We start from the raw sequence: 24753 nt of genomic DNA, 5'->3' as shown, positions 1-24753 counted from the left end.
GGGATTCTCCAGGCAAGAACACTGGAGTGGGTTGCCATTTCCTTCTCCAATGCGTGAAAGTGAAAAGTGAAAGTGAAGTTGCTCAGTTGTGTCTGACTCTTAGTGACCCCATGGACTGCAGCCTACCAGGCTTCTCCGTCCATGGGACTTTCCAGGCAAGAGTACTGGAGTGGGGTGCCACTGAAGAAGACTCTAAAAACAAGCTATTCCGTGCCTTCAGTTCCTAACCTGGCCAGGTTCCTTATCTACCCAGAACACTCTTAATTCCGAACAACCAGTTAACTTTTTGAGTTTTTGTGTTGACTTTTGTTGTGCCCTTGAAACATTTTTTTAACAAAAGTTTCTTGCTTCTGAGAAGGCCAGATTTCATAATTACTATTTCTTGCAGCTATGCTTTGTTTGAATTACTGTCACTCCAAACCAGGACAGTAATCATTTCTTGTCTTGGGCACCTATGGCTTATGCTTATATTTTGCTGTAATCACTAGTCTCCTGGCAACTCTTCATGATACTGCCTGTGTAAACATAAGCCTCAAATTAAAAATAATAAAATTATTTAAGATATATTTTATATCCAAACTATCTCTGGTGTTTCCCAGATAGCCACTGGGCAGCACTATTGAGCAAGGGGGCTATTAGGAAGAACTAGATATATTATACTCTGTATCTTTGATTTAGCTTAACTCTAAATAAGAGTTGCCCTGTTTACTAAACCCATAATATGGGCAGATCCATGAAGTAACTAATAATGAGTATGGCTCAACACTTGTACATTTTCCAGGGTAGACAGAACATATTCAAGATCTTGTGAAAAGGACTGGCACAACAATGCAAACAATATGATTTCTAAATATTAAATACTCTTATTAATTGGTGACAGGTTTAAAACACACTTTATAAAGGTCCCTGGAGATTTATTTACCAATGCCTTTAGTGTCCATCATAAGGCTCATGCCCTCAGGATAATCACTGACTGAATCATTAAGTGGCTGTATATTATACTCCAATAGGGGATTCCATTCTGACACTGTTAACTGCTGTAATAAATTAACCAGAGACCATCAGTCTTATTAACAGGTGGTTTCTACTTTTCCTTCAAGAATGCTGAAAGGCCAAGCCATAAGCTGGAGGTGAAAAAACTGGGTCTCTAGGATGAAACAGTCAAACAATAAAGCCTTGACTATTGTGGCCTCGTGGATCAGGCTTCCTGTCCAGCGTAACCCCACAGCACCACCAAGAGCAGACTCAGACAGAATGTACCAGGGACCTAAGTCAGTATTTGTAAGACTCTATTTTACTCAAAAATCAGACACCTTGTAAAACCAGGCTGCTAACCCAAGATCCAGCAGAAAAAGAATTAATTTTGCAAGACTGAATGGAACCCATGAGGGAAATTTAATTGGTTTTGACAAAACCTCTTTCTCCCCTTCTCACTAATTCTCATGGTGTCTGGCTATACTTGGGCATACTGAAATGAAACACTCTTTGATATATTGCTCCAACCAAGCCCTCTGGATTCAGGGGAAAAAAAAAATAATTCTCTGAGAAATCTTCATATAGCTTATAAAATGTGGCAGACTGTATTTTCCAAATCAAGATTTTATTTTCAAAAAATATCTCCCTTCCCACATGTTCTCCAAAGTTACCACGTCACTCCCCCACTAAGACGCGGCATCTTTTCCTCCTGGGTTGAATCTGAGACGGCCCACTATCACTTTGAGCAACACAGTGCAGCAAAAGTAACACCGTATGAATTATGAGAGTAGGTCTCCAAAAAGACATCAGCTTCCGCCTAGTTCTCTTAGGACATGCACTCTGGAGAAAAATGGCTACCATGTAAGAAATCCAACTCCCGTGAGATGAACATGCTGGAGAAGCTACATGGAGGCACTGAAGTCAACAGTCCCAGCCATGTCTAGTCTTCGGTCACATCCTGCCATGGCAGCAAACTGTGAGAAGCCGTCTCAGATCTTCCAGACCAGACAACTGAGTTATCACTGGGTGACCTCAATGATGCCCTGATGCATAAAAGAACTGTTCCCTGAGTCTTGGCAAAATTCCTGACTAGCACAATTTGTGAGCATCTCAAATGGCTATTTTACACTTGTAAGTTTGGGTAGTTTGTTATGTGGCAATAGTAACTTGAATATAAACTAGTGATTTGTTAGGTCAATTTAAAGATGGGAATCGTATAGAAAATACAACACATACTCATTGGCCTTGCCTGCAAAATAATCAGAACAAAGGTCAAGTATTACACATGTCTTTACTGAGTTTTTTTTTTTTTTAATATTTATTTGGTTGCAACAAGCGGGATATTCTACCTTCATTGTGGAACATGGGTCCCGAGTTGCTGCATGTGGGACCCAGTTCCCTGACCAAGGATCAATCCCAGGTCCCCTGCCTTGGGAGCATGATGGAGTCCCAGTCACTGGACCACTAGTGAGGTCCTGAGTCCTTTTACTTTACATGGTGATGTAATTATTTGCATAGGCTCAGGAGGAATCTACCTTTCTCCTACCAGGATATAAATTAGATTAAAACAAATTTATAACTATCCATGCCAGAAATGTTTCATTTAACAGTACATCTCACTTAATTAGGCATGACAAACCCACAAGGAAGGAACAAGGATTACATTTCCGTATGGGGAAACAAAGTTTCAAAGACCTCCCAGTAAACCATCCTGGTACCTCCTCTATGACTTGAAGGGAGTCTTACAGGGAGCACAGAATGTCGCTTTCTGAAGACCAACAGCACTGAGTTACTTGGGGAACTTGGAGTAAGACCATAGGTAATACGATCTTACCAATAGGCAAAATTGGTAGAGGCATACTGGACGGTCTTCTTGGTTCCTGATGGCTTATGACCTTGAAATAGGTGAACTCAAAGGGCAATAAAGATATTTTTGGTACTAGAGAAGTGATAAAAGAGATATGTGACTCTAGGGGATACATGAGATTAACTCTATTCCTACAATCATACAGTTCTAGCTTTATTAAAGATAAAACAAAAAGATCTTTATGTGTTCAAGAATGTTTTATATTCCTTGCTGCTACTGCTAAGTCGCTTCAGTCGTGTCCGACTCTGTGTGACCCCATAGACGGCAGCCCACCAGGCTCCCTGGTCCCTGGGATTCTCCAGGCAAGAACACTGGAGTGGGTTGCCATTTCCTTCTCCAATGCATGAAAGTGAAAAGTCAAAGTGAAGTCGGTCAGTCGTGTCTGACTCTTAGTGACCCCATGGACTGCAGCCGACCAGGCTCCTCTGCCCATGGGATTTTCCAGGCAAGAGCACTGGAGTGGGGTGCCATTGCCTTCTCTGAACAATACTGATGGCACATCAAAAAAACATGGGTCCAACATGTTGGGTCAAATCTGCACTTTAACTGCACAGATACGATCATAGTTAAAGATTAAAAAAGTGAAACTGATATTGTTCACCTTAACCTATTCCTCTGTCGACTATTTACCAGGAAGATTTACCAGTAAGTTTTCTAAAAGCTTTACATTTGAAGAAATAAAGTCATGAAATTTTGGGACCATCCTAAAGGTTTTCACCCTGACATAAGTCACACACAAGAGACATCGTATTTGTGGTGACTCAGACGGTAAGGAGTCTGCCTGCAATGCAGGTGACCCGGGTTCAATCCCTGGGTTGGGAAGATCCCCTGGAGAAGGGAATGGCAACCCACTCCAGTATTTTTGCCTGGAAAGTCCCATGAACAGAAGGAGCCTGGCAAGCTACAGTCCATGGGGTCGCCACGAGTTGGACACAACTGAGCGACTTCACTTTCTTTACTTTCTTTAATCAAAAGACAGAAATGTCTTTTGAAATCAAAGTTGATTAAACTGTATGCAATGAGAATTATCGACTGCTGCATAATAACATGAACTATTAACATTTCCTTCTCTATATTCTATGAACCATTAGGTTGCTCTGAAAGCCAGTCTCTCTTGCACTGTGCTTTATTGCAAGTAAAGCACAACTCAACTCAGAGTTTGACATTTATTCAGGAGTCTTTTTTCTTTGACAAATCAAAATCAATAAAAATACTTAATATATTCATAATCCTGGCTAATAATGATAATAAAATAAGCTTATTATATGTGTGATGACTTTCAGCTTGACTTAATTCAACAAGTGACAGGTATCCTTACAAAGAACTATAATTTCATCAAAGCAGTCAATCCTGGGAAAGCATTTAACCACTGCTGGTGAAATATTTAGTTCCCTACAATATTATATATAATCCTTTAAAATTTTTTTCTGAAGAGCTTTGATGAGTAGGCTGTCCTCCACGTACACAAGCAATTACATCTCAAGGCACAGAATCCCCAAATTTACATAATAACAGTAGAGAGTTAGATGGTAAGAGGGGCCCTATTTCTCTCCACTTGGTTTCTTTTTCAGTCTCCTCCTTTCCTGTCTTCAGGAAAGACTTCTCCAGTGAGACAAGGAAGAAAGAAGGATGAGTTTACCCACTGGATTGAGTTTAAAAGCTGGAGAGAGAGGGCTTCCCCAATGGCTCAGTGGTAAAGAATCCACCTGCAACGCAGGAGACAAGGGTTCGATCCCTAGGTCGAGAAGATCCCCTGGAGGAGGAAATGGCAACCCACTCCAGTATTCTTGCCTGGGAAATCCCATGGACAGAGGAACCTGGTGGATCACAGTCCATGGAATTGCAAGAGTCGGACACGACTGAGCGACTAAACAACAACCAGTATTCTTGCCTGGGAAATCCCACGGACAGAGGAGCCTGGTGGGCTGTAGTCCATGGGGTCACAGAGTCGGACACGACTGAGCGTGAGCATGAAGAGAGACAAGCTAGCCTAGTTAAACAAACCTGCTTGACTTCTGTTTCCTGACTGAACTCTGGCTTGTACAGAAATTGGAATCAGGAGTGGAAGCCCAAAATACAGACCTCAAGACACTTTTATGTTGGCTTGATTTCATGCAGCAGCATCACTATTAATGGTGGTTGCCCATCGTTCAAGTATCTACTGAAGAAGTGCCTTAAGAGACCAAGCAGCTCCTTGGCACAGACCTTTCAGTTTGGAAGAAACAGTGACTACAAAGACTGGAAAAGCAAATCAAAATCACATGGAGACATCATCTCATACCTGTCAGAATGGTGATCATCAAAAAGAACACAAGTAACAAATGTTGGTGGGGATGTGGAGAAGAGGGAGCACTCCTAAACTATAGGTGGGAATGTAAACTGGCACAGTCACTGTGGAAAACAGAATGGGGGATTCTCAAAACACTGAAAACAGAACTGTGTTATGACCCAGCAATTCCTTCAGTCGTGTCTGACTCTGTGAGAGCCCATAGATGGCAGCCCACCAGGCTCCCCCGTCCCTGGGATTCTCCAGGCAAGAACACTGGAGTGGGTTGCCATTTCCTTCTCCAATGCGTGAAAGTGAAAAGTGAAAGTGAAGTCGCTCAGTCATGTCCAACTCCCAGTGACCCCATGGACTGCAGCCTACCAGGCTCCTCTGTCCATGGGATTTTCCAGGCAAGAGTACTGGAGTGGGGTGCCATTGCCTTCTCCATAACAGGGTTAGATACTGAAATTCTCTGGGAGCACAAGTACAAAGTCTAATCCACAAAGCAAAACTTATACACAAAAATAACTGTCAAGTTTTTTTTTTTTTAATATACAATTGGTATAGATCTGGTATGTATGGGTAGAAATATGGAAAAATGTATTGGTAGAGATCTGGAAAAATCTGGGTGTGAACAGATTCTATGGGTATTAGACTAAGGAAAACAAAATGTAGCACCAGACTGGTGGTAGTTCAGTTGTTAAGTCATGTCCGACTCTTGGAACCCCAAGGACTATAGTCCATTAGGCTCCTCTGTCCATGGGATTTCCCAGGCAAAAACACTGGAGTGGGTAGCCATTCCTTTCTCCAGGGGATTGTCCCAACCCAGGGATCGGTTATATGAATCACTTGTGAAAGACTCAGGATATAAAGGTTAGTTTCTACAGCTGAAAAGAGCTGTAAGAGTTAACTTTGACTCCATGATGGTCCACATTTAATAACATTGCTGTTGTTGTTCAGCTGCTAAGTTGTATCCAACTCTTTGCTCTCACGTGAACTGCAACACACCAGGCTCCTCTGTCCTCCACTCTCTCCGGGAGTTTGCTCAAACTCACGTCCATCGAGTCGGTGACGTCATCCAACCATCTCATCCTCTGTCGCCCCTTCTCCTTCTGCCCTCAATCTTCTTTTCCAGTTAGCCAGCTCTTGGCATCAGGTAGCCAAAGTACTGGAACTTCAGCTTCAGCATCAGTCCTTCCAATGAATATTCAGGGATGATTTTCTTTAGGATTGACAGGTTTGATCTTGCTGTCCAAAGGATCCTCAGAGTCTTCTCCCAACACCACCATTCAAAAGCATCAGTTCTTCAGCACTCAGCCTTCTTTGTGGTTGGCTCTCACATCCATACATGACCAGTTGAAAAACCATAGCTTTGACTATATGGACTTTTGTCGGCAAAGTGATGTCTCTGCTTTTTAATATGCTGTCTTGGTTTGTTCATGGCTTTCCTCCCAAAGAGCAAGCATCTTTTAATTTTAAGGCTGCAGTCACTGTCTGCAGTGATTTTAGAGCCCAAGAAAATAAAATCTGTCACTGTTTCCAATTTTCCCCCTTCTATTTGCCATGAAGTGAAGGAAACTGATGCCATGATCTTAGTTTTTTGAATGTTGAGTTTTAAGACAGCTTTTTCACTTTCCTCTTTCACCCTCATCAAGAGGCTCTTTAGTTCCTCTTTACTTTCTGCCTTTAGAGTGATATCATCTACATATCTGAGGTTACTGACATTTCTCCCAGCAATCTTGATTCCAGCTTGTGATTCATCCAGCCTGGCATTTCGCATGATGTGCTCTGCATAGAAGTTAAATAAGCAGGGTGACAATATACAGCCTTGTCATACTCCTCTCCCAGTTTTGAACCAGTCAGTTGTACCATGTAAGGTTCTAATTGTTGCTTCTTGTCCTGCATACAGGTATTTAAAGAGATAGGTAAAGTGGTCTGATAGTCCCATTTCATTAAGAAGATTCTACAGTTTGTTATGATGCACACAGTCAAAGGCTTTCTTGTAGTCAATGAAGCAGAAGGAGATGTTTTTCTGGAACTCCCTTGCTTTCTCCATGATCCAAGGAAAGTTAGCAATTTGATCTCTGGTTTTTCTGTCTCTTAGAAACCCAGCTTGTACATCTGGAAATTCTCAGTTCATGTACTGCTGAAGCCTAGCTTAATGGATTTGAGCATTACCTTGCTAGCATGTGAAATGAGCACAATTACATGGAGTCTCAACATTCTTTGCCATTGCCCTTCTTTGGGACTGGAATGAAAACTGACCTTTTCCAGTCCTGTGGCCACTGCTGAGTTTTCCAAATTTGCTGATATACTGAGGGCAGCACTTTAACAGCATCATCTTTTAAGATTTTAAATAGCTCAGCTAATAAAATAGTAGTAGTAGTAGTGTTAGTTGCTCAGTTGTGTCCAACTCTTTGTGATCCCATGAACTGTAGCCTGCCAAGCTCCTCTGTCCATGGGATTCTCCAGGCAAGAATACTGGAGTGGATTGCCATTCCCTTCTCCAGAGGATCTTCCCGACCCAGGGATCAAACCCTGGTCTCCTGCATGGCAGGCAGATTCTTTACCATCTGAACTACAGAGGCCACAACTTCTCATGGCATAATGTAGAGTCAAGAATCCAAAGGTTTAAGGAAGTAGAAATGTTGGAGTGATCTATAATGGCAATTTCCACACACAATCCCTCCACCACCACACCCCCAAGAGGGCCCAGCAGATATTTCTTCAGTGAAGCACCAACTTGCTTATTATATGGGCAAGAGGTCAGTAGTGTAGCCCTTTATTAGTCTGCCAGTCATAAAATTCACTGTGTTGCTACAATGTAAGAACTCCCTATTTTCTTTCTCCAGCCCCTTATTTATTTCCTTTATGGTGCTTACCACAAACTGCAAGTATTTGTCTTTTTTTGGTTTTATTATTTTTTCCTATTTTTTTTCTGTATCCTCCACTTACATATCATTCCACGAGCACAACGACCGCATATACCTTGTTCACTACTGTATCTTGACTGCCTAACATAGTACCTGGTACACAGGCATTCAATACAGATCTGCTGAAGGCATAAACAGAGTCAGTCCGTCTTTGCCAACATTAAATTCTGGTCCTTCCTTCTTCTGGAATACATACGTTCAGGAAAATATGATCCCCTCACAGATGATTTACATCTGAGTTGAAAACTTGTACAAACTTATAAATCTCCTCTGTGTATTTTATTTTTTCAGCCTAGAACAGATGACCTGGTTTGTTGATATCACCTCTCCCAGTAAATTTATATTATGCCCAGAAAAATATTTTTCAAAATTTTCAAGAACTAAACAAAAATTTTTTGCTCACAATAAAGGTCATTTCAGTGCCTTCACAATCTGTTTCTGCATGAAAAATGTTTGAACAGGATCCTGCCTTTTTCCAGAATCACATTTCTGCCCACAGTCAGGTGTCACCTCATATCACAAGTTAACAAAATTCTCAAATGCCATTAAAGTATATCTTCTGACTCATGGGGCAACTTTTGTACAGCCTGGAGCACTTGCTGTGAGTGTCATGAGGAAGCTTTTCTTGCTTCTGTGTCAAATAGAGGGTGGAGTCATTCATAGTATAGCATTTCAAAATTCAATGTTCCGTTTAATCAAAAGCTTCTATTTTCAGCCTGTGAACGTTTATTTCTAGCAACTACTAAGTGCTTTCACTAACAGGTTTACATACACTCCCCACAAACATACACACAATGTTTTATCACTGTAAGAGTTATTACACACAGTTAACTACAAGTGACTAAGTAAGAAGCAGCACTAAGATCCAGGCAGTATGTTGACATCACCTACTGCATGAAGTAAATACCTCCAGCTCCTTAGTGTCACAGGAGCACGCCTTAATTCCAATTCACACCTCAGCAAAACTGCAAGATTCTGTATGTCTTGGACCTTCAAGGTTGCATTTACACGGTTGAAACTTTGAAAGTTAAAATCCTTAAATACCAAAGACGTATTGGATATCTCACTTTTGCAAAGATCTGTGCCCTCAACAGGGCTTTAAAATTTTTTTAATATACTTTATATTACAAAGATCTGTTTTTCACCAAAAGTGTCTCAACGTGTAATTTGTCCAAAAGGACCAGCTATGGTCTGAGTAGAAATAATAACAAAATATACACCTCACAAGGTTGCTTGAAGGATCAAAGAGGATAATACATGTGAGAGAATAAATAAATAATAACATACTACATAAATGTTAGTAGTAGATAGCAATGTTAATAATAATATGGTATATACAAACTTACATAATGTTATATGTCAATTATACCTCAATAAAGCTGGGAAAACAGAAAAATACAGTAGAAATCTTTTCTCTTCTGAAAGAATTAGGGCAGTTTTTTAGCTGGATACTCAGAGAAGTCAGTTAAAGCAAGGAATTCTAGAAAATGATAAGCACACATAACCATTTTGACGGGTTCTAAATGTAAGTTATAAATTACTTACACCATGAGTAAGTACAATTCATTCACCAATTCTCTGTGTAGGGGACCAAGTCCTTATCTGAATTTAGATCTGCAGTCTGGAATTCCAGTCTTTCTTACATATACAACACCCCCACACCCAGAACGCATTATCTATAATTGCAGTTTCAGTTCTTAATGCAGCAAAAACTTCAACACATATGAAACAGTCCAAACCGTTTTTCCCCCAATAGTTTGCATTTTTCTTGTTTTCCCCTAAGTTAACAGGCAATTTCTAAAAGAACTTGCTTTTCTCACTTTTTTTCAGAGCATTCAACTTGGTTATCGTGCTCACCCTTTTACACTAGTAACTCATCAGTGTACAGAATGCTTAATAACAAATGCACCCGGCATAAGTCTAAAAACAAATAAAACTGACTGTTAACAGGTAAACCATTAGACCCATAGGAATAAAAGTACACAAGCATCATACTGAGAAGCCTACCAGCCACAAACAGCATATTAGGAAGATGAGTTAACACATTGTACCAAGGAAATGCACAGCATTGGTTTAACCATCTGGTTGGTTAACGAGATGTCAGATGAAAAGAGTTTTTGCCATATTATAATTCAGGTCTCAAGCACAGCTGTCTAAGAAAAAAGTCCAAAACAGTTTCTCTCTCACGTGTACATATGCTAGCCTTTTGCATTTTTCCTCAGTCGTACATGATATACATTGAAAGACAGTGAAGTCAGGGACCTCCTTGGTGGTCCAGTGGTTAAGACTCTGTACTTCCACTGCAGGGGGTGCAGGTTCCACCCCTGGTTGGGGAACTAAGACCCCACATGCCACATCGCATGGCCAGTAAATAAAGACATTGAAGTCAAAGAGCAAAAAAACAAAAATGTTAGAATAATTAAAAGGAGCAACAGAAAAAGAATGCCGATGTTTAAGGAGAACATAATCAGAGAATCTGATTCTTCACAAAAGAACTTAAATGAGTCAGTAAAATACACTTTAAGCAACTTATAATGGTACTACATTAATTTGAAAAAATTGATCCACCTTTGAAACACCCCATTAACAGCAAAAAAATAAAACAAAAAAAGAAGCTTTATGAACCATAAATAAATATGTTAATGCTAGATATCTGCTTGAAAACATTAAATTTAGGCTACCTGTACTCCTTTTGTGAAGGGTATATAAGGGGAAGGGTGATGTGAAGACTTACTTATCTCACTGGAAACCTGGTTCAGTTTGTCCTGTGATCTGCTGATAAGGACAATTTTCATTCCACACTTTGCTAACTGAAACAATAAAAGAAGACACTGAACAGCTGAATCACATCTGTGTGTTTCACTTTAAAATGTAAATTAGATATAGTCTCATTTTAAGAAAATCTGACCCACAGATAATTCAAGTTAAGAAACAAATACACCCCCGAGTGTAATGAATGGGCAAACCAAAATGAAGACTTTACAAAAAGATTCCCCAAAGAACTATCTTTCTCAGTCAAGCAGTGTATAAAAGTCAATGGGTTTTAGAAAAAGGAAGACTTTTATTTTGTACCTGTCCATACTTAATTTTTTTAATCATAAGTATCTATTACTTCTTTAATTTAAAAATTAGCTTTAAAAGTTTTTGTCTTAGACTGGGTAGATGAAGACTGTAGAACTGGCAAAGGAAACCACAGTTAAAATGTTGGGGATGCATAAAAATAGAATCAATTTTAAGGTTTTTATTTAAATACTATACTTTATGGACTACAAAGGCAAACTAAGACAGTTAATTGGATGACTTAATAAAGCATTTCCTGAGGAGTACCTTCCATGTACTTCCCCAGCGCTGTATAAGTACTGCACAAAATGAATAAGATTTTCAGGAACGTGGTTTCTACCCCCAGACACCCATAAATATAGGGGCAGAAGAAAAAACACTGATATACACAGAATTTTTAGTGAACTACTACAGACAGTATATAAATGAGAATAAATTATGTGCTTTGAACTATAAATGATTTAGTAAACTAATTTTCCAGTCCTAAATCCTAAAGTCAGCTTTTATTAAGTAAAAAAGTGGTATAGCAAATGAGAAGATATGGAACATTTTTTTACAAAAAATAATTAAGATTGGTTATAACTTGCTGAATTAATCTCTTATAAAAACACTATAAAAAAAACCCATGAATATATACGAGAGTTCTTTTTTTTTTTTTAATTAATGGAGAGAGGAAGAACAAGGAAAAGATCCTATCTATAGAAAAACGGCATCTAATATAATTGTAAAAGGAAAGATACCATTTAAAAATCACCATTTTAAAACTACCCTAGTGATAACTAGGCAAAAATCAGCAACAGATGCTGCGGTGGAAGATTGTTGAGAAATGAGGTATGCATACAAAGAATCATCCTACAGATTCCTCATTAATTACAAAGGGGGAAAAGGTACTTTTATAATAGAAAATTATGGTAGAGAGCATCTTAATACGTGATTTATCTCAACATAATCAATAAAGGAACGAATGGACTTCTTGTGGCTCCTGATAAGATAAACTCAAAAGAATACAGTACCACCTGTGTAACATTCCTGCTAAAAAATGTTTATCACCTGTGCAGCGTTTCTGCTAAAAAAATTTAACTTGAACCGCATCATGAGGAACTGAGCAACTGAGCACACACGTACACAATCACGAGGAAACAATCAGACAAATCCAACTGAGTAATCTACAAAACAACTGGCCTGGATTTTTTCCAAAATGCCACTGTTATAAAAGAAAAAAGGCAAAAAAGCTGGCGGGGGCGGGGAGGGGGCTGCGAGGAAGGGTGCTAGGGAGCTCTCCTTGTCAAGAAATATGACATCTAGACGCAACGCATAATCTTTAAATGGATTCTGGAATACAAAAAGCTCTATAAAAGACACTACTGGGATAACAGGGAAACCTGCATATGGAGTGTATATTGTACAGTAGTATGGTGTCAAGTTAAATTTCCTATCCCATGTGTGATCACTGGACTGTGGTTACAAGAGTGAACATTCTAGTTTTCAGAAGCTTCATGCTGAAATCTTTAAGGGTGAGTTGTTACAATGTCTGTAAGTCCCAAATGATCCCACCAAATTATAATGATAAAGTGAAACGGCAAAATGTTAACAACTGGTGAATCCTGATAAAAGGTGTACGAGTGCTTGCTATATTCTTCTTGAAACTTTTCTGTAGATTTTGCATTAAAAACAGAAGGCTGAGAAACCAAAGGATTTTTTTTAAAAAACACTTTTGAAAGGATAAATGAGAGAGTCAATGGATTGACCAGGATCTCCACCACAATCAGACAATATCTCAGGATATCGGTGCCTCTGTGGAACCAGGACTGCATGCCTTAACAGCATGGCCAATGCTTCTGGCCTGTACAGTTTTGTTCGAACTATTATGATGTCCTCCCCTTGGGTTACATTACAGACAACTGGAATCCTCTGAGGGTGTCTGTCAATATCTGTCAGTCACAGTCCTTCTTGTGAAAACGATACCATGGGCTAGTCTGCAGATTTAATCACTCTCTAATATTTTATCTACCTTTTGGAAAATAATCCAAAGCAATTAACTTTAAAGACTGAGAATGGTCCATAGTTACACAATATAAAATAAAATTACACTAAAATGTTCACAATTCCAACTAACCAGGACAAAACGTTTTACACACATTATGCCCCAAAAGTTGTTTTAAAGTTGTGTTTAAGCATAGTGTTGCTAACAAGGTGGAAACAAAGTACCTCTATTATATTGTATAATGCTCTATTGGTGCTTTTAACTTCAAAATCAAAATTACTGTAAGAGAGCATTCTATATTTGTTCTTATATTTTTATACCAAAAGAAGTCTTGAAAATTACTTACCTTTTCTGCATATGATTTTCCAATTCCATCAGTACTACCTGTGACAACTGAGAGAAGAAAAAAGTAACAGTTTAGTTTCAGAATCACGATGTAAAACTGATCATAGTTAAGACCCACCAATTAGACACAAAAGGGCCTGTGTAATATAGCTGACCCTTGAACCACATGGCTTTGAACACCAAGGGTCCATGTATATGCGAATTTTTTCCAGTAAATACATAGTACAGTACTACACGATCCAAGGTTGGTTGAATCCACAGATATGAAACCTCAGAAGCAAAATTTCAAGATACTGAGAGCCAACTGTCAGGTTATACTTTGATTTTGAACTGCATGGAGGGTCCGTGACCCTAACCGACCGTGCTGCTGACGGGTCAACTATACTTTTGATGTAAAAGATGGAGCAGTTACCAGTGGTTCAATATTAGGAATGAATACCCAGCACAAAGCAAAAATAAAAAAACTGCACTTCTAAGGGCTGACAAGGATGTAAAGCAACTACAACTCTCATACAATGCTGGTGGCACTATAAATTGACACAATCATTTTGGAAAAATGACTTTGCATTACGTCCAGAAATAAATGTGCCTACCTATGACCTAACAATTTCCAAGAGGTAATAAAAACATCATGTCTATCAAAACAATGTCCATGGTAGCTTTATTGATGCACAGTTGTGCAAATATTAAACTACAAGAGAATGAGTAAGTAAATTAAGGTATATTTACACAACAGAATACTAAATAGCAATTTTTTAATAAAAGAACTATTAATACATGCAAAAGATGAACAGATCTCTCAGACATTGCTGCTGGTGCTGCTGCTAAGTCGCTTCAGTCATGTCTGACTCTGTGCGACCCCATAGACGGCGGCCCACCAGGTTCCCCCATCCCTGGGATTCTCCAGGCAAGAACACTGGAGGGGGTTGCCATTTCCTTCTCCAATGCATGAAAGGGAAACGTGAAAGTGAAGTCGCTCAGTCGTGTCCGACTCTTCGAGACCCCATGCTCTGCAGCCTACCAGGCTCCTCTGCCCATGGGATTTTCCAGGCAAGAGTACTGGAGTAGGGTGCCATTGCCTTCTCCATCTCAGACATTATATTGAGCCAAAAAATCCTGAAATAAAAGTGTACAAGCTGTTTTGATTCCATTTATCCAATTCCAAAAAGGGAAAAACTAATCTATAATGATAGAAGTTAGAATACTGGCTACTCCTGGGTAATGGGGTAGATGACAGGGAAAAGGCATTAAGGGAATCTTCAGGATGTAGGAAATATTCTATATCTTGATGTGTATGTGTGTATGTAAAAATGCATGGAGCTGTACAATTAAGTACACATTCTGCCTATTATCGGAGAAGGCAATGGCACCCTACTCCAGTACTCTTTAAAGCTCTAAAACCTTATGTAGCATAAACATTTGAAAATGATAACGGTTCAGACCACACCATGGTATCTTACCTCTAAAATACTGGAATCACGTTTATTAACAAATTCATAGCATGGTTGTGAGTAGCATCCCGAAATGGGATTCCCTATGGCTCAGACGGTAAAGAACCTGCCTGCAGTGCAGGAGATCTGGGTCTTAATCCCTGGGTCAGGAAGATCCCCTGGAGAAGGGAATGGTTACCCACTCCAGTATTTTTGCCTGAAGAATTCCATGGACAGAGGAGCCTGGTGGTCTACAGTCCACAGGGTCACAAAGAGTTGGACATGACTGAGCAACTAACACTTTCCCTACTTTTACTATTCAGAAATATGGCAAACATATCTAAATTCTTCCTAGTCATATCTTTCATAATCATATATGAAATAATAAAACAGGTTATGAAATCATATCTATGTCTGTCTCCATCTCTGTCTCTCCCCCTCTATCAGCTCTCTGCTTAACCACTCAGTCATGTCCAACCCTTTGTGACTCCATGGACTGTAGCCCACCAGGCTCCTCCATCCATGGAATTCTCCAGGCAAGAGTACTGGAGTGGGTTGCCATTTTCTATCTACTCTATCAGCTTCTGTTTTTCTCCCTCTGCCTCCCTCCTTCTCCCCTCCCTGGCATCTGTTGAATATATTAGATCATACATTTAACTTAAGGACTTCCCTGGTGGCTCAGGCAGTAAAGCGTCTGTCTACAAAAGGGAGACCTGGGTTCGATCCCTGGGTCAGGAAGATTTCCCTGGAGAAGGAAATGGCAATCCACTCCAGTACTACTGCCTGGAAAATCCCATGGACAGAGGAGCCTGGTAGGCTACAGTCCATGGGGTCACAAAGAGTCGGACACGACTGAGCGACTTCACTTCAACTTAACCAGCCTTTCACTGGCTGATTGCATCCTCCTGATGTCATTTAACATGTTCATCTGTCCACTAATAGTTAGGTGATCAAATGCAGGTTTAATTTTTTGGGTAAGAATACTTTATAAGCAATAGTACATACTTCTATCAGGAGGCACATGTTTGCTAATTTTGCTTTTTGTTACATAAGCAGCCAATGATGTTCACCACTGAGATACATTATTTAATTAGACTGCAAAATGGTGATACTTCCATAAGCCTCTTATCCTTCTCCATCAGAGGGCAGACAGAATGAAAACCACAATCACAGAAAACTAAACGAACTGATCACATGGACCACAGTCTTTTCTAACTCAATGAAACTACAAGCCAGGCCATGTAGGGCCACCCAAGACGGATGGGTCATGGTGGACAGCTCCGACAATATGTGGTCCACTGAAAAAGGGAATGGCAAACCATTTCAGTAGCCTTGCCTTGAGAATGCTATGAACAGTATGAAAAGGCAAAAGATAGGACAGTGAAAGATGAGCTCCCCAGGTTGGTAGGTGCCCAATATGCTACTGGAGATCAGTAGAGAAATAACTCCAGAAAGAATGAAGAGATGGAGCCAAAGCAAAAACAACACCCAGTTGTGGATGTGACTGGTGATGGAAGTAAAGTCTGATGCTGTAAAGAGCAATACTGCATAGGAACCTAGATTGCTAGGTCCATGAATCAAGGCAAATTGAAAGTGGTCAAACAGGATATGGCAAGAGTGAATACTGACATTTTAGGAATCAGTGAACTAAAATGGACCGGAATGGGTGAATTTAACTCTGATGATCATTATATCTATTACTGTGGGCAAGAATTCCCTAGAAGAAATGGAATAACTATCATAATCAACAAAAGAGTCCATAATGCAGTACTTGGATATGATCTCAAAAATGACAGAATGATCTCTATTCATTTCCAAGGCAAACCATTCAATATCACAGTAATCCAAGTCTATGCCCTGACCAATAATGCTAAAGAAGCTGAAGTTGAACGGTTGTATGAAGACCTATAAAACTTTCTAGAAATAACACCCAAAAAAGATGTCCTTTTCATTACAAGGGACTGGAATGAAAAAGTAGGAAGTCAGGAGGTACCTAGAGCAACAGGCAACTTTGGCCTTGGAGTATGAAACGAAGCAGGGCAAAGGCTAACAGAGTTTTGTCAGAGAGTGTGCTGGTAATAGCAAATACCCTTTTCCAACATAAGAGAAGACTCTATACATGGACATGACCAGATGGTCAATACTGAAACCAGATTGATTATATTCTTTGCAGCCAAACATGGAGAAGCTCTATACAGCCAGCAAAAACAAGACCAGGAGCTGACTATGGCTCAGATCATGAACTCCTTATTGCCAAATTCAGACTTAAATTGAAGAAAGTAGGGAAAACCACCAGGTATGACCTAAATCAAATCCCTTATGACTACACAGTGGATGTGAGAAATAGATTCAAGGAATTAGATCTGATAGAGTGCTGGAAGAACTATGGACAGAGGTTTGTGACATTGTAAAGGAGGCAGTGATCAAGACCATCCTCCAGAAAAAGAAATGCAGAAAGGCAAAACGGTTGTCTGAGGAGGCCTTACAAACAGCTGAGAAAAGAAGAGAAGCTAAAGGCAAAGGAGAAAAGAAAGATATACCCATTTGAATGCAGACCTCCAAAGAACAGCAAGGAGAGATAAGAAAGCCTTCCTCAGTGATCAGTGCAAAGAAATAGAGGAAAACAACAGAATGGGAAAGACTAGAGAGATCTCTTCAAGAAAAGTAGAGATACCAAGGGAATATTTCATGCAAAGATGGGCTCAATAAAGGACAGAAATGGTATGGACCTAACAGAAGCAGAAGATATTAAGAAGAGGTGGCAAGAATACACAGAAGAACTCTAGAAAAAAGATCATGACCCAGATAACCACGACGGTGTGATCACGCACCTAGAGCCAGACAATCCTGGAATGACATCCTGGGCCTTAGAAAGCATCACTACGAACAAAGCTAGTGGAGGTGATGGAATTCCAGTTGAGCAATTTCAAATCCTGAAAGATGATGCTGTGAAAGTGCTGCACTCAATATGCCAGCAAATTTGGAAAACTCAGCAGTGGCCACAGGACTGGAAAAAGTCAGTTTTCATTCCAATCACAAAGAAAGGCAATGCCAAAGAATGCTCAAACTACCACACAATTGCACTCATCTCACACACCAGTAAAGTAATGCTCAAAATTCTCCAAGCTAGGCTTCAGCAATACATGAATCGGGAAATTCCAGATGTTCAAGCTGGATTTAGAAAAGGCAGAGGAACCAGAGATCAAATTGCCAACATCTGCTGGATCATGGAAAAAGCAAGAGAGTTCCAGAAAAGCATCTATCTCTGCTTTATTGACTATGCCAAAGCCTTTGACTGTGTGGATCACAATAAACTGTGGAAAATTCTTCAAGAGATGGGAATACCAGACCACCTGACCTGTCTCCTGAGAAATCTATGCAGGTCAAGAACCAACAGTTAGAACTGGACATGGAACAACAGACTGTTTCCAAATAGGAAAAGGAGTACATCAAGGCTGTATATTGTCACCCTGCTTATTTAACTTACATGCAGAGTACATCATGAGAGATGCTGGGCTGGATGAAGCACAAGCTGGAATCAAGACTGCCAGAAGAAATATCAATAAACCTCAGATATGCAGACGACACCACCCTTATGGCAGAAAGCGAAGAAGAATTAAAGAGCCTCTAGATGAAAGTGAAAAAGGAGAGTGAAAAAGTTGGCTTAAAACTCAACATTCAGCAAACTAAGATCATGTCATCCAGTCCCATCACTTCATGGCAAATAGATGGGCAAACAATGGAAACAGTGACAGACTTTATTTTGGGGGGCTCCAAAATCACTGCAGATGGTGACTGCAGCCATGAAATTAAAAGATGCTTACTCCTTGGAAGAAAAGCCATGACCAACTTAGACAGCATATTAAAAAACAGAGACATTACTTTGCCAACAAAGGTCCGTCTAGTCAAAGCTATGGTTTTTCCAGTAATCGTGTATGGATGTGAGAGTTGAACCGTAAAGAAAGCTGAGTGCTGAAGAATTAATGCTTTTGAGCTATACTGTTAGAGAAGACTTGAGAGTCCCTTGGACTGCAAGGAGATCAAACCAGTCAAACCTAAAGGAAATCAGTCCATGAATATTAACTGGAAGGACTGATGCTGAAGCTGAAACTCTAATACTTTGGCCACCTGATATTAAGAACTGACTTGAAAAGACCCTGATGCTGGGAAAGATTGAAGACAGGAGGAGAAGGGGACAAAGAGGATGAAATGGTTGGATGGCAACACCGACTTGATGGATGTGAGTTTGAGTAAGGTTCAGGCGTTGGACAGGGAAGCCTGGTGTGCTGCAGTCCATGGGGTTGCAAAGAGTCAGTCACGACTTAGCAACTGAACTGAACTCAACTGATACTTGAATTCTGTCATCCCATTTTAACTTATTAGCTGGAATATTTTCATAGAGAAACAACTCCTTATCAGTTATTTGATTACAAATGATACAGAGTTTGCACAGAAGCACGAGATAAATGTTGGATTTTTTTCCTTTACTTACCAGTTTTCAAAATAAATTGGTTCTCTGATACCTCTTCAAAGGTAACTCATGTGTTTTTATGATTGTGATTTTGCTTACAAGAAACATTATTAACTCATGCTTTTAAACATCTGTAGTGGAATCCACCTATAGGAAATTAAGTATCACATGAAAGTTCCTCCAACCTCATTAGCAACTCTGTTGCACATTTCTGTAACTTTTCATCTTCTGAGTATTTTGGAAGTATGGGGACCCAAATTTTACACTGTATTCCTGTCACTGATGCACTAATGTTTCACACAAGAAGGATAAACATTTTCTAATTGTTTCCAATTCCCTCCTTTTCCTGTTCTCTGTGATAAACTTTCCTGCTCTCTCCCAGATGTCCAGAACCTCATCTCCATGCCTCTTTCTTCATAGCTTGTTCAGACTCCACCAACCAACTCCACTGTTCAGATCAGTTCAAACAAACCCTTTCTCTCTTCCACATCTTTGCATGCACTTCTCTTGCAGCACTTACCACTCTCGACTTGGAAATGCGTTTCCTCACACGTCTTAATTCTCCTGCTGGATTCTAGGCTCCTTGCTGTGTGAGGTGCACAAGGTGGGTGCTCAGTAGACATGTGCTGAATGCGCAAGTGATGCTCACAGGTAGCTGCTCTTACAAACTACAAAACAAGGCTTAGACGATTTCCCTGAGAACCTGCTTTCTCAAAGTTCTTCATGATACAAGTACAATACCTTATACTCTCCTAATCTGTCTGCCACTCAACCTGTCTACTCACAGAGCCTTCGGTACCTAGATTATTCTATTTATGCTCAACAATTGTGGAGCAAGCAAATCCTAGATGTGATTACAGCACTGAATCATTGGCAACATCAGACTTTCTCAGATTAGGTGTTTTTAAGTCCCTTAATATGAAAAACTCAAAAAATAAAAGACAATAAATTCACCACAACTAATGCATCTAAATTTCTGGCTGTAATATACAAATTTCAAAAGAATACAGGTGACTCTGGTGTGTCTGTGTGTGTGAACTGTGAACTCCAGGCTGACCTCAACCAGCATACATTCAGGTAAATCATTTCAGTCGTGCCCAACTCTTTGTGACCCCATGGACTGCAGCCCACCAGACTCCTCTGTCCATGGAATTCTGCAGGCAAGAATACTGGAACGGGTTGACATTCCCTTCTCCATGGGATCTTCCCAACCCAGGGATCAAACCCATGTCTCTTAAGTCTCCTGCACCGACAGGCAGGTTCTTTACCACTAGCACGACCTGGGAAGCCCTCAACCAGCATACCACACTTTAAACACAGTCCTGCCAAGCCTAGAATATGCCAGGATAGAGATTATAAAATTTGTCTGATGGGTATCAACACTTCAGCAGACTCTCCAGTTTCTGGAGTTTGTAGTGGGCACTGGGCACCGTTAAGAGTACCAACCATCCAGGACAGGGGTCTTCAGCCAGTTCTCTCACGAGTAGTGTCATCTGCTCTCAGCGCACAAGAGAGCACTCCCAGGCATGGTCCTCAGTCAAAGGCGGCTGCCTTGCCCAAGCTTACAGCCCTCCCCTGGGTAATACGTGCCTGATTTTAACCCGTCCACACCAAGGTCCAGCTCCCTGACCTCACTTAGGGATCTCTGATGGGCCATGGGCTCATGGGGCCATCTCATGGGATCTAGTGTGACTCCAGCATCAGTTTGACTTCTCCCTCTGCCCTACCCTGCTTCCTTTGCTTACTCACTTTTAGGTACCATTTCTAAAAACATCCCCCTACATACCTCCCCTATACACACATCACAAATGTCCAAGTCTATTTCCTGATGGACTACTGAGAGCCTACAAGTCACGCTCCCTTTTTTTAAAAGTGATTTTACTTAAATCTAAGAAATACATAACTTAGCTTGAAAAAGGTTTTAGACCTTAGCTTTTGAACTTAGCTTCAAGAGGTTTTAGACCAAAAAACAAACAAACAAACAAACAAAAAAATGGGATATTATCTGTATCCTTCTGCACCTTCCTACTCTATCCCCAGAAACAACAATTTTCACTGCTTTTAATTGCATCTCCTTGTCTTTATATGTTCTAAAGCCTGTTATACTCTAATTCCCTGATTCATTTATTTTTATATTACTTAACTCATTAGGGTTGAAGAGAATCTCCACCCCCTTAAATTTCCCCATCCTTCCAATGAAGTTATGTCACAAGATTCTGCCAACGGTTAGTCATTAAGTTATTATAATACTGTAACTCAATTCTGATATTAACCCAGGGTGCGTACAGATCCTACAGGTTAAAGACAGCGAAACTGCCCACGCGGTAGGCACCAGCCACAAGTTCAGGCGGCCTTAGGCCACCCACACTTGTGACTAGTTGGTTACAAGGTTCAGGTTCTCACAGTTTCTCAGGTTCAAGAATTCACTAGAATGACTCACAGAACTCAGGATAACTTAGACAATTCATGATTACAGCTTTATAATGAAGGATACAAATCAGGACCAACCAAGTGAACAGCCACAGAGGGCAAACTGTAGGGGGGTTCCCCTGTGTAGAGGTTCCAGAACCTCTCTGAATAAGGGGAGGTCACTCCTCCAGCCCCGCCCCAGAATATCACTGTGTTCACTCACTAGGAACAGCAAGATGATTTTTGCAAGAGGGGCTTAATGTTACTTAAATCATCATTTTACACAGCAGCATTGCCTCTGGGACTTTTACACAAGGCAGCTGCTTTTGGTAGATGAAGGAAATCAAGCCCTACTGCACAGACTTTTAGAAATATTGATATATTTTCAAAAGCAAGTAAAATAGCCGATGTACTAGCTTGTGATCCAGAAGTCACTTCAGTCGTGTCCAGCTCTTTTTGACCCTATGGACTGTAGTCCGCCAGTCCCTCTGTCCATGGGAGTATCCAGGCAATAACACTGGAGTGTGAGCCACTGTTTCCTTCTGGGTCACATTTCCTTCTCCAAGTGTGATCCAGTATAAATGGAGAATAAATCCACAGGAGTGGTTACTTTTTCTTGAGGAGAGCAGAGCATCATGGGAATACAGAGTTCTCACTGGGTTTCATTACAAAGGTGTGGTTGATTGAATCATTGGCCACGGGACTGAACTCAGACTCGAACCTCCTCATCCCTCCATAGAGGCTGGAAGGTTCAGCTGGATCCCACTCAAGGTTGGTGTTTCCAGCAGGACCAGCCCCCATCTCAAAGCTCTCCATAGGCTCCCACCATGAGGGATCTCACTAGCATACGTTATCAGAGCCCACCATGAATAACAAAGACACCCCTATCACTTAGGAAACTCCAAGGATTTAGATACTCCCTCCCAGAGAGCAGGAACAAAGTCTGTCAAATCCTTTATTATTCAACAATTACTGTGGCTAGAAAAATATATCATCCACTAGTGAACCAAACTGCATAGCAGAATTACATTTTCTTTCCTAATCAGTGTTTTAAGTGCTGCACTCAATATGCCAGCACATTTGGAGAACTCAGCAGTGGCCACAGGACTGGAAAAGGGCAGTTTTCATTCCAATCCCAAAGAAAGGCAATGCCAAAGAATGCTCAAACTACCACACAATTGCACTCATCTCACATGCTAGCAAAGTAATGCTCAAAATTCTCCAAGCCAGGCTTCAGCAATATGTGAACCGTGAACTTCCTGATGTTCAAGCTGGTTTTAGAAAAGGCAGAGGAACCAGAGATCAAATTGCCAACATCTGCTGGATCATGGAAAAAGCAAGAGAGTTCCAGAAAAGCATCTATCTCTGCTTTATTGACTATGCCAAAGCCTTTGACTGTGTGGATCACAATAAACTGTGGAAAATTCTTCAAGAGATGGGAATACCAGAACACCTGATCTGCCTCTTGAGAAATCTGTATGCAGGTCAGGAAGCAACAGTTAGAACTGGACATGGAACAACAGACTGGTTCCAAATAGGAAAAGGAGTACGTCAAGGCTGTATATTGTCACCCTGTTTATTTAACTTCTATGCAGAGTACATCATGAGAAACGCTGGACTGGAAGAAACACAAGCTGCAATCAAGATTGCCGGGAGAAATATCAATAACCTCAGATATGCAGATGACACCACCCTTATGGCAGAAAGTGAAGAGGAACTAAAAAGCCTCTTGATGAAAGTGAAAGTGGAGTGAAAAAGTTGGCTTAAAGCTCAACATTCAGAAAACGAAGATCATGGCATCCGGTCCCATCACTTCATGGCAAATAGATGGGGAAACAGTGGAAACAGTGTCAGACTTTATTTTTGGGGGCTCCAAAATCACTGCAGATGGTGACTGCAGCCATGAAATTAAAAGACGCTTACTCCTTGGAAGGAAAGTTATGACCAACCTAGATAGCATATTCAAAAGCAGAGACATTACTTTGCCAACAAAGGTTCGTCTAGTCAAGGCTATGGTTTTTCCTGTGGCATGTATGGATGTGAGAATTGGACTGTGAAGAAGGCTGAGCACCAAAGAATTGATGCTTTTGAACTGTGGTGTTGGAGAAGACTCTTGAGAGTCCCTTGGACTGCAAGGAGATCCAACCAGTCCATTCTGAAGGAGATCAGCCCTGGGATTTCTTTGGAGGGAATGATGCTGAAGCTGAAACTCCAGTACTTTGGCCACCTCATGCGAAGAGTTGACTCATTGGAAAAGACTCTGATGCTGGGAGGGATTTGGGGCAGGAGGAGAAGGGGACGACAGAGGATGAGATGGCTGGATGGCATCACTGACTCAATGGACGTGAGTCTGAGTGAACTCCAGGAGTTGGTGATGGACAGGGAGGCCTGGCGTGCTGCTATTCATGGGGTCGAAAAGAGTCGGACACGACTGAGCAACCGATCTGATCTGATCTGATCTGGAGTTAAAATGGCCTTTTTCTTGCATTTACATGGTTTTCCTTTTAAATGTTCCCCCTATCTCTAAAGGCCTCTCAGTATAATTTTCCACACAATCAACCCCATCGGTTTGTTCCACGCTTCTTTTTTTTTGGTTTTCTTTCCCTTCAAGATCACCTTCACAGAGCGCTCCAACTTTCATCCTATTCCAACCTGGAATAGATACTCTGTGGGCACAGCTGTGGTTCTAGAACCTAATCTTGGGAATTCTCTCGGACTCTCTCTCCTGGGTTGAAGCTCTTGTTTTTTTTAGATCTTGTTCTAGTCCCTCATTATGGAGTACATCTAAGTTGACAAACAAGGAGGCATTTAGATACATTTTGTAAACATTTTGAAAAGTAATTATTAAATTTTAAAGTCGCTTTTGTTGTTGAGTCACTCTTGTCCAACTCTTTGTGACCCCATGGACTGCAGCACATCAGGCTTCCCTGTCCTTCACCATCTCCCGGAGCTTGCTCAAGTTATGTCCACTGAGTTGGTGATGCCATGCAACCATCTCATCCTCTGTCATCCC

At 40.7% G+C, this 24753-nt stretch overlaps 1 protein-coding gene across 5 annotated transcripts in view; it reads right to left on the bottom strand.

The window, feature by feature from the left end:
* The window catches only part of HSD17B12 (hydroxysteroid 17-beta dehydrogenase 12), a 211638-nt gene that overhangs the window by 93970 nt on the left and 92915 nt on the right, over positions 1–24753 (bottom strand). For 3 of the 5 annotated variants that reach the window (XM_086341210.1, XM_086341208.1, XM_086341211.1), the window contains exons 2-3: positions 13432–13478; positions 10776–10851 (exon numbers count right to left, since the gene is read on the bottom strand). The exons of 1 other annotated variant lie outside the window; for it this stretch is intronic. In XM_086341210.1, coding sequence (XP_086197336.1) covers positions 10776–10851; positions 13432–13478 — 123 coding nt within the window. The remainder of the gene's footprint in view (positions 1–10775; positions 10852–13431; positions 13479–24753) is intronic. One more of the 5 variants, XM_086341213.1, reaches the window with a different exon arrangement.

This window comes from Bos grunniens, chromosome 15, assembly GCF_055505025.1.
Source record: "Bos grunniens cultivar Pamir isolate PY7600 chromosome 15, Bosgru_T2T1.0, whole genome shotgun sequence".
Classification (NCBI taxonomy): Eukaryota; Metazoa; Chordata; class Mammalia; order Artiodactyla; family Bovidae; genus Bos; species Bos grunniens.
This window is presented reverse-complemented; position numbering and strand designations above follow the sequence as displayed.